The 12,942-nt window shown below is 38.1% G+C and overlaps 1 protein-coding gene across 1 annotated transcript in view; it reads right to left on the bottom strand.

The window, feature by feature from the left end:
- Positions 1–1,610: 1,610 nt before the first annotated feature.
- Positions 1,611–12,942, bottom strand: part of LOC115918504 (gamma-aminobutyric acid receptor subunit beta-1-like) — a 34,696-nt gene continuing 23,364 nt past the window's right edge. Inside the window, exons 3-9 of the mRNA XM_030980911.1 lie at positions 9,433–9,500; positions 8,392–8,609; positions 7,364–7,446; positions 6,515–6,646; positions 5,312–5,563; positions 3,408–3,565; positions 1,611–2,202 (exon numbers count right to left, since the gene is read on the bottom strand). Of these exons, the coding sequence (XP_030836771.1) occupies positions 1,801–2,202; positions 3,408–3,565; positions 5,312–5,563; positions 6,515–6,646; positions 7,364–7,446; positions 8,392–8,609; positions 9,433–9,500 (1,313 nt within the window). The 3' untranslated portion in view covers positions 1,611–1,800. The remainder of the gene's footprint in view (positions 2,203–3,407; positions 3,566–5,311; positions 5,564–6,514; positions 6,647–7,363; positions 7,447–8,391; positions 8,610–9,432; positions 9,501–12,942) is intronic.

Genomic DNA, 12,942 nt, shown 5'->3' with positions numbered 1-12,942 from the left:
GTAGGAAAGTTTGACGTAAGTACATGTATTACATCAAATAAGCTTGGTTTGATTCCAAAATGAAAAGGCCCTCTGTTTGAATGCCACACTGGAACCCATTTGTCCGATTGAGATCTATCATGGTCCAAAGTATATTTCCCCATGCGTACATGTCTGGGGGAAGCGACAATCTATGAGCAATAACTAAATTAGTATCGAGTGTGATTTATTTAATTACTTTTGTAGACTTGATTTTATGTTCACCTGCACAATCCTAGTATACATTAAGTGTATGATTCAACGCTCCATGTAATATTAATTCTTTTCAACTCTTAACACTAAAAAGCCGGGCTATTTGAGGATCTCGGCCGCGAAGCGACCGATCGCCGCGAAAATTTGCACGCATGTCAAGTGAAGTGTATAGAATAATATGATAATTTCAATTTTTGAAAAATTCACTCATTTGCATATTTATGGTAATTTATGTAAATAAAGTCATAAAAATCACATTTTTACCCATAAATCATACATTATTCATATTTAAGCATTCCTTTTCACTACATATATTCATTAGACCATTCTGAATAATAATACGACAAAAAAATTGGAAGAGCCAGCTTATTCCTTATGTTATCCCTTGTTTTGATAATTTCTTATGTATTTCATTGTTTTTTTTACTTATGTATTTCATTGTTTTTGTTGTTTTATTTCATTTCTTACTACGATTCAACTATTTTGACTCCAAAAACAACCACCTAAACTTCAAACGAGACCTAATAAACCCATGTTTGATCTGTTTTTAGGAAAAATGACTTTTCCATAGGTTTTGTACACAAATCACGAAAATGAGCGATTTTCAGGCTGACATGCAAAGACAAAAGGTCACGTGACCTTGTAACCGTAGGTCCGATTTTCAAAAAAATTCTTTTAAAAGTTGCGCAAGACTCGAAAGAAAAAAGTCAGCGAGCGGCGGGGCGCCATCCATATGCGTTCCCGAGCAATCGGAAAAATCGTGAAGGGGGGCATAATGGCCCCCCCCGGCCTTATTAGGGTTAATGAATATCATATGTTTGCAGTTAATACTGGAATGATACCAATACCAAATGATATAAATTTAAAAGATTTAATTAATTCATAAAATGGTCATTGAACTAGGTGTGTTAAAATTCAGCCTCCCCCACCACCACCCCCCCCCCCCTCCTCCTCCTCCGAACACATTTTTAGTGCAGGTCGCAAAAGCCCTTACTTTTGACTATATATATATATATGCGAACTATACCAATATACGATTAAATATCAAGCATATTGTGTGTCGAAATATTATCAAAAAGAACATCGCAATTAATTAACTAGTTCAGTTAACCTACACACAACAAGCCTAACTTTTTAAGTAGGTTAACTTTTCATTTCCTTATGTCATGTTTTACAGACCTTTCTTTCATTTTATTAATTACTATGATTATTTACCTCCATACATGTATAATCTTAAGAAATGTCACTGAATTTTTTGTAAAATGTATTATGCTTTGTTATGTTTGCATGGAGTAAGAATAAAAAATACCAACCAGTAAATCCTGACAATCTGTTATTGCTTGTCAGAATACATTTAAATTATCAATATACACATACAGTACTATATCAACGTGTTGCATTGTATATAATTATTAATAAACACGTAAAAACCCTTACATGTAGTAAGTATTGGAATAACGATAAATATACTTCTAAGCACATCGTAATTCATATATGCAATAAAATCGATATTGAAACACGCAGGTAGAAGTGTCAGTACAAAAGGTTCTTCCCCGGGACCGACCAGCGTTACGTTTCCTTGTTCATCAGATCTTCGAGGGTGATGTTATCGAAGACGAGATAGACGAGCCAGTAGACGAGGTTGAGGCTGAAGAACGTCAGAGGGAAGGCGACCCGCGCTACCTTGTCGACGGAGTACGGGTTGAACCCGAAGACGCACACCTTCTCCCTGATCGACTGCGCGAACGAGCACAGTGTCTCCTGCATACAGTCCGGTTCTTCCGTCTCCACCTTCCCCTCGAGAAACCCGCAGTCGGCGTCGCCGGCCTTGCGCATGGCGTCCAACTGAAGGCTGCGGTTGATGTCCTGCGATGTCGGAGGTCGACGGTGATCTCGGCTGCTCGACGTCGACGTCCGACCGTTCTGTTCGGATCGTGACTTTGAGGTTCCTTCATCGTCTATCGCGATCGCCTATTGCGTCGTCGAAGAGAGAGAGAGAGAGAAAGAGAGATTGAATAAGAGAGAAAGGTATATAATATAAAGATAGAGAAAGAACAATATTGAGTTTTAACAATAGATTTGAAGAACACTGGGACAGAGAAGGCTTTAAACGTCGGGATTTTAAAAAAATAACCTACTTTCAACAATTATTTGTCCCGAATTCTATATACGGTTTCATTGTTTTCTTTTCATTCATCAATAATTCATGTATTTGTCTTTTTTTCTTAATTATTAAATTAATCAATGCAAATATTTATTTATTTATGTATATACTTGTTTATTTTATTCATTTATCCGTGCATTTATCCTTTCATTTATTTTATTTGATAGACCTATTATATATTCATTTATGTATGTTAAGATAGTCTTTAGTTGCTTCAAGGAAACCATAATGACATAATTATACACTATATATTACACATATTAAGTTCAATACTATGAATGGAATCTATATTGTTTATATTAACTGTTGCTATGTCAGGTAAGCTTCTGATATGTTTGTGGATTGACGAGAGCATTTTTCAGGGAACTTTCACACAATAATTATTTATCAGTAAATATGTCAACATCAATTAGTTCCCCTTCGAAGAATATTTTTTGTTGTTGATGATTATTTTGATCTGAAGACGGGAAAGAGATTGGTGGTGGTTGAGAGGGGAACATGGGCGTTGGGTAGAAAGTAGTAGTTGTATAACTAAATAAAGAAGAGGTGAGTAAGGGAAGAGGGGTATTCATGATTTATGGCATGTTATTAAAGATAAACTTGAGTTCTGGTAAAAAAAAAAATGAATTCTCACAGAATCTAACGAAACTTACACTGAATGTTCAAGATTACAAATAAATGTCATGTGCCAAACAATTTTGGAAGAAAATTTATACTGGCTGAGTAATGAGCATAGAAAGATAAGAAAATCAGGGTAGTACTAGCCCCGACACCATATGTGTTGTCCCATATACATCTTTCTGTGTAAGTGATTGTTACTTTACCAAGACTTGCCAAACTTATGATGATTTTGATGACTCCAGAACCTTGCATTACACAAAATTGCAATCGCATCACCGGTACTCAAGTTTATCTTTAACCAGAATAGTACGTTTATTAAAAGCGTATTCCTAATTATTGCGGCAAATCAAAAAACGACCTTAAATGTCTTCTGCCTTGCTGTCCGACTTACCACGTCATTTGTCCTGGCTGAATCCTCCTTGTTGGCTGCGTGCTCATGGTCTTGAAACTCTTTCATGAGTTCACGGGCTTTCCTGTAACGAGGTTGGTCGTAGTAGATGACGATGACGTACTCCAAGAGGGCAGCAAACACGAAAAAATAGCACATACCTATCAAGAGAGAGTTGGAAAATGAAGTCATGATTTCAGACCGATATCAATATGACCATGCTAAATGCGAAAACAAAGAAAAACTAAATGGTTGATATTGATGATAATAATATAATGGCATACTCCAAGAGGAAAGAAAACACGGAAAATAGCACAAAGTAAAAGTAATAATAGAAATAGCAGGTTGAACGAGACAAAAAGAGGAAAACTTAAACATGACGAGAACAATTAAGAAATAAAAACTACCACGACGAATAGCTTTTGTAAATGTTTTTTTTTTTTTTTTTTTTTTTTATTTCTTATAAATTGATATGATTGCATTTAAATTTTGGACCCGATAACTGAACGTTGATAATTTGGTGACATTTGTATTGCTGGGAGGCCATAATTATAACAGCGCATCTGAAGTCACCTCGTTTGTTTTATAGGTCATGTGCTGTTCATCCCATCATTTTGGCTATTGGTTTCTATTATTCCAATAGGCTTAGTACATGATCAACATGTTCCAGTAAGCAAAGGGTTAAACGAGCATTTAAAGTGCAACTGTTTCTTTCGTAGAACATGACGTCCTGCTGTTCATTTAATGGAACATCTTAGGCCCCATCTGTTTACGTAATAGAACATCCCGCGGTTCATGGTTACATAGCTCATACTCCCGCTGTTCGTTTAATAAAATAGGTAATTAAAGATAAGCTTGAGTTCTGGCAATGATAGAAAATAAATTCCCACATAATCAAACAGAACATAGAGTGAATGTTCAAGATTACAAATAAATCACATTATTTTGCCAAAGGATTTTGGTAGAAAAAGTATAGGGGCTGAGAAATGAGCATATAAAGATAAGGAAATCAGGGTAAGTAGCTAGCCCGACATCATGTGCTTCACATAGGGCGCTGTGTGCAAATGAGAGTGGTGAGTTTGATTGAAGATGATTTCCAGGAAGTTTTTGTGAAGTTGTTATCATATTACGGGTTCAAACAATCAATCTAATGCAGGATAAACAATCCAGAATGAATTATAGCCACGTTCTCTTGAAATACGATTCCCATACCGGAGCTCAGGGTTAGCTTTAAGTTTTATAATGTTACATCCCGCGGTTCATGGTATTATAGGTCATATCCCCGCTGTTCGTTTAATAGAATAGGTAATGTTCGAAGACAGAGTGTCAGAAACTGTTGGATGATGTATCATTAGTGGGAAGGTGTGTGAGAGTGATTGTGGTAGAAGAGAGAGAGAGGGGAGGGAGAGGGAGAGAGAGAGAGGGAGAGAGAGAGAGAGGGGAGAGAGAGGGAGGGAGGGAGAAAGAGAGAGAGAGAGAGAGAGAGAGAGAGAAGGCAGAAACAATAACATGAGTGAGTAATAATACTGATGTGAATCCTGAAACAAGAGAATATTAAGACGTTAAAACAGACGGGCAATGCCTTTTCGAAAGAAGAAAGAAAGGGACAAAAAGGGAGAGAAAAAGAATAACACGAATAAATAAATACATTTAAATCGGGAGGATAGAGAGGGGTGAGTGAGATAGAGGGTTAAAAGGCAAAAGAAAGAAGGGGGCTGAGGTTAAAGGTCGAAGGCGGGCTGACAGGCAGACAGGAAAAAGCAGCGAAAGAATATCTGATAAATTCAGCTGAAAGACTTATTTTTAAATTCTAAATCATCTTGATCAAGGAGCTAAAAAAAGTTTTTAAAAATATCATGGCATCGTTGTCGGTATGAGAAAAAAAATAGTCGGTTCAAGAAACATACCAAGAAACAAGTCGATCGCTTTAATGTAGGACAGCTTGGGGAGGGAGTTGCCTGCGTTACCAACCAGCGTGGTCATCGTCAGCACCGTCGTGATGCCCAGGGCGACGCGGGCGGGTACGGCGTTGCGGTTGATCCAGAACGACAACCACGACAAACACGTGATCATCGACGACGGAATGTAGGTCTGGACGACGTAATAGGTGATGTCACGGCCGAGGTAGAAGTCGGCGCTGACGACCGTGTAGTTCCCGACTGAGGAGAACAATTTTTGTAATTGATGGTAATTCAACGGAGGATAGTTAACTTTGGGTATTACATCATGGATATGTCACGAATCTTCAATTACATCAGTAAATAACATTGTAATGTAATCGCGATGATCATAATATCTCAATTGCATGACTGGCTGACATTATAAACGTCCCGAAGATGTATAAGGTGATACATTTTACATGAACAAGATCTAATGCATGCCGTTGGTATTCAACAAGCTCGATTGACATTCGACAGGCCTTACGACAGCTGAGACATGTAATGACCAACATGAATAAAAGATGATGATTCAAAATGCCACTGATCTTTATCGATGGTTTATGTGCGGGGGTTCGAAAGTTGTGTAACGTGGTTTATATAGATTGAATACAAACGCAATGATAACGCAATCGAAATGATGCCCGTATATACATGTATGCAACGGGCATAATTTGTTACTAGATGTCATGATACTATAGGAGGATAGCGCATGTATAGTACGTAAGAATAGATGTCTACTGTGATATTTTATTCAGATTCTGTATCTTGTGTAATATCGTAATATCTTTGAACTTTTTTGTTTAATATGTAAGTCACGTGCAATTAGGCATTATTGCAGCCAATCGTGATTATTTTAGATAAATAATCAATGGATATGGACGAGACTTTAGAATGATATTAATACAGGTATATGAATATGGGTATATATATATAGGGCTACCAACACAATCATGTGGCATAAGACTGTGGTCCACACTTTTTAGCCATTCCTCGTCATATTCCGAATATGAAGGCATTTGAAGAATATCGCTTTTTAGGGGACATTACATTACTAAATTAAAATGTAGTACATGTATATGAAATTATGAATGATAAGGCTTGTAAATTATCATAGTGTATACCTAGAGCAGAATTCAGCATTCTCTTTAAACAATTCTAACCCGTACTTACCGAAATATTCGGCGATTCTTGACCGGACACTGGAGTCTAGGAACTTGAATTGAGGTAGTGAGATTTTAGGGTCCACGTAGACAGGACCGTTCTCAAGCCACTTGAATTTAACATCGTCTTCACTGTATGCATCTGAAATAAAATGGAATAATTTGAAAACACGAGAGTTATTATAACTGTAATGTCTAAATGTCCGTTCTAAAACTGTACAAAATTAAAGATTGTACTGATTCTGTCTTTACATAATTTACTACATAATTCAATTTCGATGCATTTTAGAGTGTAGTTCAGGCATTGGTGGAAATATGAATTGCACATCTTGTATAAATGCATGTACATTTAATCATTCTTACAGATCATGTTCTCTTTTTTAACACTTTGGTTTTCATTTAGATATAATAATTCACAATTAACAATATGTCCTTGAAACTGTATAGACACTGTTTAATCTCAACTCACACAATGAGACTTTATTTTAAAGAAAATAAAACATGTCATTACTAACAAACTTATGCTTAATTCATAGCCTGCCATAACGCTGCTAGCACGCTATTGTTTAGGTGCCGTGTACACGCTAGCAAGCCTTTGCTCCTCTGCTTCTTGCATGTCTGCACGCATATGTAATAGCAGTTATTGTTCATGCCCATTGGACTGTGCCTAGTGTTTTGCACGCGCTATTCATAGAACCATCGCGTTAATAGGATTATCTCCAAAACAATCTGGCACAGGGGGATTTGGGGCTTTGGCACGGGGGGATTAGCCCTGTGGCAGGATAAGAGTTAATATGTAACGTTTTCAAATTTGTCAATTTAAATGTTTTTGTTTTATGTTATGGTTCATTCTACTTACAGCTTTCCATGTCGAGGGAACAGCGTTGTTTATCAAAAGGAAAGGTGGAGAGATCCATGTTGCAGCTGGCAGTCACAGTTAATCTAAAATAAATGAATTTTAGAAAGAAGAAAAAAAGAAAGATATATATATCATAGATTAACATTATATATAACAATAAAAACAAATAGCGAAATACATTTCATGCAAGATGATTTACCAAATGCGTGTCGTAAACGCACCTACCTACCCCCAAAACTAAACATTCGCTGGAAAATGAAAACTGGCTATAAAACCCCTTTTCATTACCCGAATCACACAACAGTTTTGCTATTAACATTTGTTCTGCTCATACAAGCCTTTTGAGATTAATTATTACGTATCATCGATTTCCACTTTATTTGTGTAAGTATAGCCTGTACCTTTAATTGGTTGAAAACCATTTCATTATGAGAATTTACCTTGGGTGTGGGGAATTTTATAGGGGTTACATATTCGGGATGTTGAAGTAATATGTTAAGGATTTTTGGTAGTAGCTTTGATGTTACTTTCTTTTGTATGTGTCATCATCATTTTGATTACGCAATAGAGCAGGTTGTGTTGCCGCGACAATGCTGAGCAGAGGTATGTAATTATATTTATAACATGATGAAGCGGTTCCTAATCAAAATATGATTGGTTGAGAGCGTACACATGACAAGGCATTTTTTTGCCTAACAAATTTTACTAATGACCGGATTAGAAAAATCATGCTATAAAACATCATTTTATAAAACAAATAAAACATCATCTTATAAAAACAAATTAGTAAAATTACCAAGACTCGGTACCTTTAAAACAGTCCAAACACTTTGGGCGTGTTAAACTGTTCCAAAGGTACCTAATGTGGGTAATTCTTACTAATGCCCTCACTGTTGTGTATCATTTGTATAATAATGCCCTCACTGCTGTGTATCATTTGTATGAAATATATCTATGACGGTATGTTGTCATTTGTGGATTATGCAGTATAATAATATAATTCATATGAAATGAAAACACCTATATACCTTGTACTGAAGAGCATTTCGCCTGTGGGTTCAATACGGAGCAGAGAGTTCTTGTAGAGGACGGTGTGATAAGCGGCTGATTTCTCGTTGATGATATAGATGTCGGGAACCCAGAAACTATCTAGGGTTTCGGCGTTGAGTGCCAGGCCGACCTCGGCATCGAATTGTAGTCTTTCGTCACGCCACTGCTGGCGGAAGTACATGTCCAGTGTGTATTCCTGCAGGACGAACCGAATTCGTAGGACCGAAATGTGTTATGTTTTTTTCCTTCAAATTATGATATCGTTCAATATTTAAAAAATGTTGATACGATGTTTCCTTATAAAGGACCGTGGCGCTCCTTGCGCTCCAACGTTATTACCTCGGACATGGCAGGGCGGCCTAATAATGTAGGGACCGTTTAACAAAGCCTTTTTTCAATGACATTTACAAAAATCAGTGACAAATCTGCTGATAACCAATCAAAAGCAAGGATTTCACTAGCTTATAACAAACACTGTCATTTGTCACAGATGACAAGTTTAGCGAAATGGGCATAGGTACCCATTTATTCCAAAGTGGAGATTAGCACCCATGGATTAATGTCTTGCTAAAGAACATTATTGCTGTGATGGGATTCGAACCCTTAACCCTTTGATTTAGAATCAAGCGAATGAACCACTAAACCACGAAAACTCTACTATTTTACATTCGTACAATGTTATGATATCAAAGCACAAAACTAAAATAATTACTTTGTATAGTTGCGGTAGATCTTTTTTTTTTTTTTTTTTTTTTTTTACTACAGATTAGCTCAATATTTGTTCATTTGACAATATAATTTAATACAAATACATTTTTGTTTTGACCCATAATATAATATTCATACACATGAACTCTCAAAAGGCTTTTATTGATATAATTGTTTCAATCCCATGTGTATTCAAGGTTTAACGCCTCTATGCCCGCATATTTACATTTTTATATCAAATTTATTCTCTTTTCACACCACTTTGACTAAAAATGCCAGAAGCAATATTAAAATATTAAAACATGTCTCACCATCTTCGACTCGGTGATAGGACCCATGCTGTACACATACATGCTAACGGTAACATCAATAGGAGGGCCTGCGAACAAAATCGGAGATAGGAGAAAGCAATTAATACCAATTTTTAAAATGTGGAAAAGTGTGAAGAATAATTTCCCAGTCTTTCTTCCTCAGGGCCATTAATCAGTCAAAGCTGCAATGGACCATTTTTTACCCACCAGGAATTAAGGGGGAGGAGAGAGGGGGGGGGGGGTAGAACTCTGAAATCAGCCACGACTTGAATGATTTCTGCGAAATTTGGACAGTTGTTATTTACTTGTAAACACTATTTTCTTATTATTTAATATTACTTGAATAGTTATGTAATGATATTGATATTCTCGTGTTTACGTTTTCCTCAAAGGTTCATTGACGTACATGTACAAGGCAAGTTCCTGGTAGATTTCGCTAGAACTATGTTTACAAACATACATGGTGAATTCCTTGTATGCTATTTTTAACACCTGTTCCGAGACGTTGCGCTCTTAATTTTGGCTCTACTTTTTCGGCTTGGCCGATTGGATTAGGTGTCGCTGGGCGTGTTGCCACAGTTGACTTAAATTTAATTATGCAAATTGGGAAATAGATTTGTATTATAATTGGAAGGGTTTTTCCTTGTTGCCGGGTCTGTTCACACTATCGAAATAGTATGAGAGAGGAAGTGAGGATTACAGGTGTGTAATAGCCAGAAGCATGTGGGCTCGCTAGTGTGGACGGACATAGCAACATTTATCCCTTCTTATATTGATTGAATTAATTTCCAGGGTTGTTGGGTCTCCGGGTGATTTGCATCTCTTGTTTGAAAGATTAGAATGTAAGAGACACAGGTGGGTGCGTGAAAGAAGTATGTGAGGAATAGAGATGCGGATCGTCCGGAGCGCCTTATATCCGAGGGGGTAAATTCGCCAAGAAATATAGGACCTTTTAATACGGAAACTAATTATGGGTGGATTGATATTACGCAAAGCGTCTGTGTGACACGCCTCAATTTTTGGGAGGACGAGGCGTGTCAGTTCGGGGGGATAAAAACCGAGTTGCGTCTCTGGAGCGGGACCTCTTTTCCGTTACAATACTGACATGAGTTGCTAATTTGCTTCAGTTGGGTTGCCCAGCCCCAAAACATGAAGTTTGTATGGGAGCGGTGGTCCCGGAATTGGGCACCCGGTGATGAATACTTCAAACATCCTTCAGAACCTGATGATGTTAAATCATGGTTGACTCATTGGTCTCGCCTTTCATTAAAAGATGGTTTGTTAGTAAGAAGAGTGCTAGACCCTGTATTTGGGGAGATATTCCAAGTTTTACTTCCTCAATGTTTACGTAAGAATGTGTTGGTAGGATGTCATGATGAATGGGGACATCAAGGTAGAAATAAGACTTATGAATTAATAAGATCTAGGGCCTTTTGGCCAAATATGAATACTGAAGTTGGTTCTTATGTCAAGAAGTGTGTGAAATGTGCTAAGGCTAAAGAGACGCAACCTCGGTCCAGAACGCCTATGAGGCATTTGTTGGCTTTCAGCCCACTTGAAATAGTGGCAATAGATTTTGTTAAGTTAGATAAAGGTAAAGGTGGTTTTGAAGATGTTTTAGTTATTACAGATGTTTATACTAAGTTAGCTCAAGCAATTCCCTGCAAGGATCAGCATGCTTCTACTGTAGCTAAGGCTCTACAAGAGCACTGGTTTACTAAGTACGGTATTCCAAATAGACTCCATAGTGATCAGGGACGTAATTTTGAGGGTAATGTGATCAAGGAAATATGTAAGCTTTATGGTATATCCAAGACGCATACCACTCCATATCATCCTCAGGGTAATGGTCAAGCCGAGCGTTTTAATAGGACCCTTTTTGGTTTAATTAAGTCTCTTGATCAACGTGATAGACGTAGATGGCCTGAATTATTGCCTCATTTGGTATATATGTACAACACTACCCCTCATACAACTACTGGAGTCAGCCCATTTGCTCTCATGTTTGGTAGAAAAGAGCGCATTCCCTTAGATCACCTTTTGGGTTTGGATGATGTTGAGTGGGAACAGAACTTTGTGCAAAATCAAGTAGATTTAGTTAGTAGGGCTCAGGAGGTAGTCAAAGAGAGGACCCAGAGATTAGCATCCCGCAATAAGGCTCGAGTAGATGCAAAAATTTCAGATAATGTTTCGAATCCAAGTATTGGTTCAACTGTATTATTGAAGAGATGTGCATTTGATAAGAGGCATAAGTTAGAGGATGTCTATTTGGATAAGTTATATTTAGTTATCTGGCATAATGACCACCAAGATGTTTATCATGTTCGACCCATTAATGGAGGTGAAGTAAAGGTGATTAATCGTAAATTGTTAAGAGAAGTGCCCTCGGACACAGAGGCGGTAGAGTTAAATAAGGATAATTTCACTGATGTACATGTACATGATAAAGTATGTCCTCGTAAACAGCAAGATAAATACATGGCAGAGTATATGTTGGTTCCTAATTTTGATCAAGTAGGTATAGATCCAGTAGGGGAGGAAGATGTAGCAGGGCGAGCTGGAGATGATAATGTTAATGTTCCAGGGAATCAGGATGGTGCCATCCCAAGAAGGTCGCAAAGACAAACTAAGGGTAGACATTCTAACCCTTTTAATTTACCAAAATCAGTTTTGCGCTGATTATCTACAAATTTTGAGATATTCTATGTTCAGTCGGATATTTCGTATTCTTATTGAAGGGACCGGAATATTGACGGTTAATTATCACGGTAATTAGTCGTTTACATCAAATTGGAGAGTTAATAATTTTAATTATCAAACTTTTACTGTTTTAGGGCTGGGCACCCGTCCTGATTTTATGAGTCATGTTCTTATTCGGTCATAGCTTTGTCCGCCGGACTCTGGGCCGGCGGGCTGGGGAGTTGTCACTTATCGTAGCTGCTGAGCAGCGTTCTGTGCAGTGTTACGGAGAGGGGGGGCTGAGCTTCTCCAGGATGCGGGCTAACCCGAGAAGGTATTTTCGTATTCTGGAGGAGGCCAGCTCCACGCAATCTGTGTTGGACATCGATTTGGGTACCAACGACTTGTGTCATGCGGAGCCCGCGACCGTGGCTCGGCGTCTGTGGGAGTTCGTGGATGAGTTGGGTCGTCGGGGGTTGTTCCCCACGGCGATCTTTCTCCTCCCCGTGCTCCCACGGACTCGGAGATGGGCCGGTTCGACTCTGTCTCTAAAGGAATTCAACTCCTGTGTGGAAGAATTCAACCGACTTATGTCGGAGGGTTCTTTCCACCGGGACTTTGTGTGGGTATGGGAGCATCGTTTGCTCCCACACGCGCCCCATCTTATCATTGATGGGGTGCACCTCACTCCCCGGGGGACAGAGTTGTATCGGCGTACGCTCCGTCGGATTTCTAGTTTTTGTCGAAAACATTTTTGGTTGTAATTGTGGTGATTTGTAATTGGGGTCATTTATGGTTATGGTGATTTTTGGCCTAATTGCGTGTTGAAAT

The sequence above is a fragment of the Strongylocentrotus purpuratus genome, unplaced genomic scaffold (assembly GCF_000002235.5).
Source record: "Strongylocentrotus purpuratus isolate Spur 01 unplaced genomic scaffold, Spur_5.0 spur5_scaffold_11, whole genome shotgun sequence".
Lineage (NCBI taxonomy): Eukaryota > Metazoa > Echinodermata > Echinoidea > Camarodonta > Strongylocentrotidae > Strongylocentrotus > Strongylocentrotus purpuratus.
This window is presented reverse-complemented; position numbering and strand designations above follow the sequence as displayed.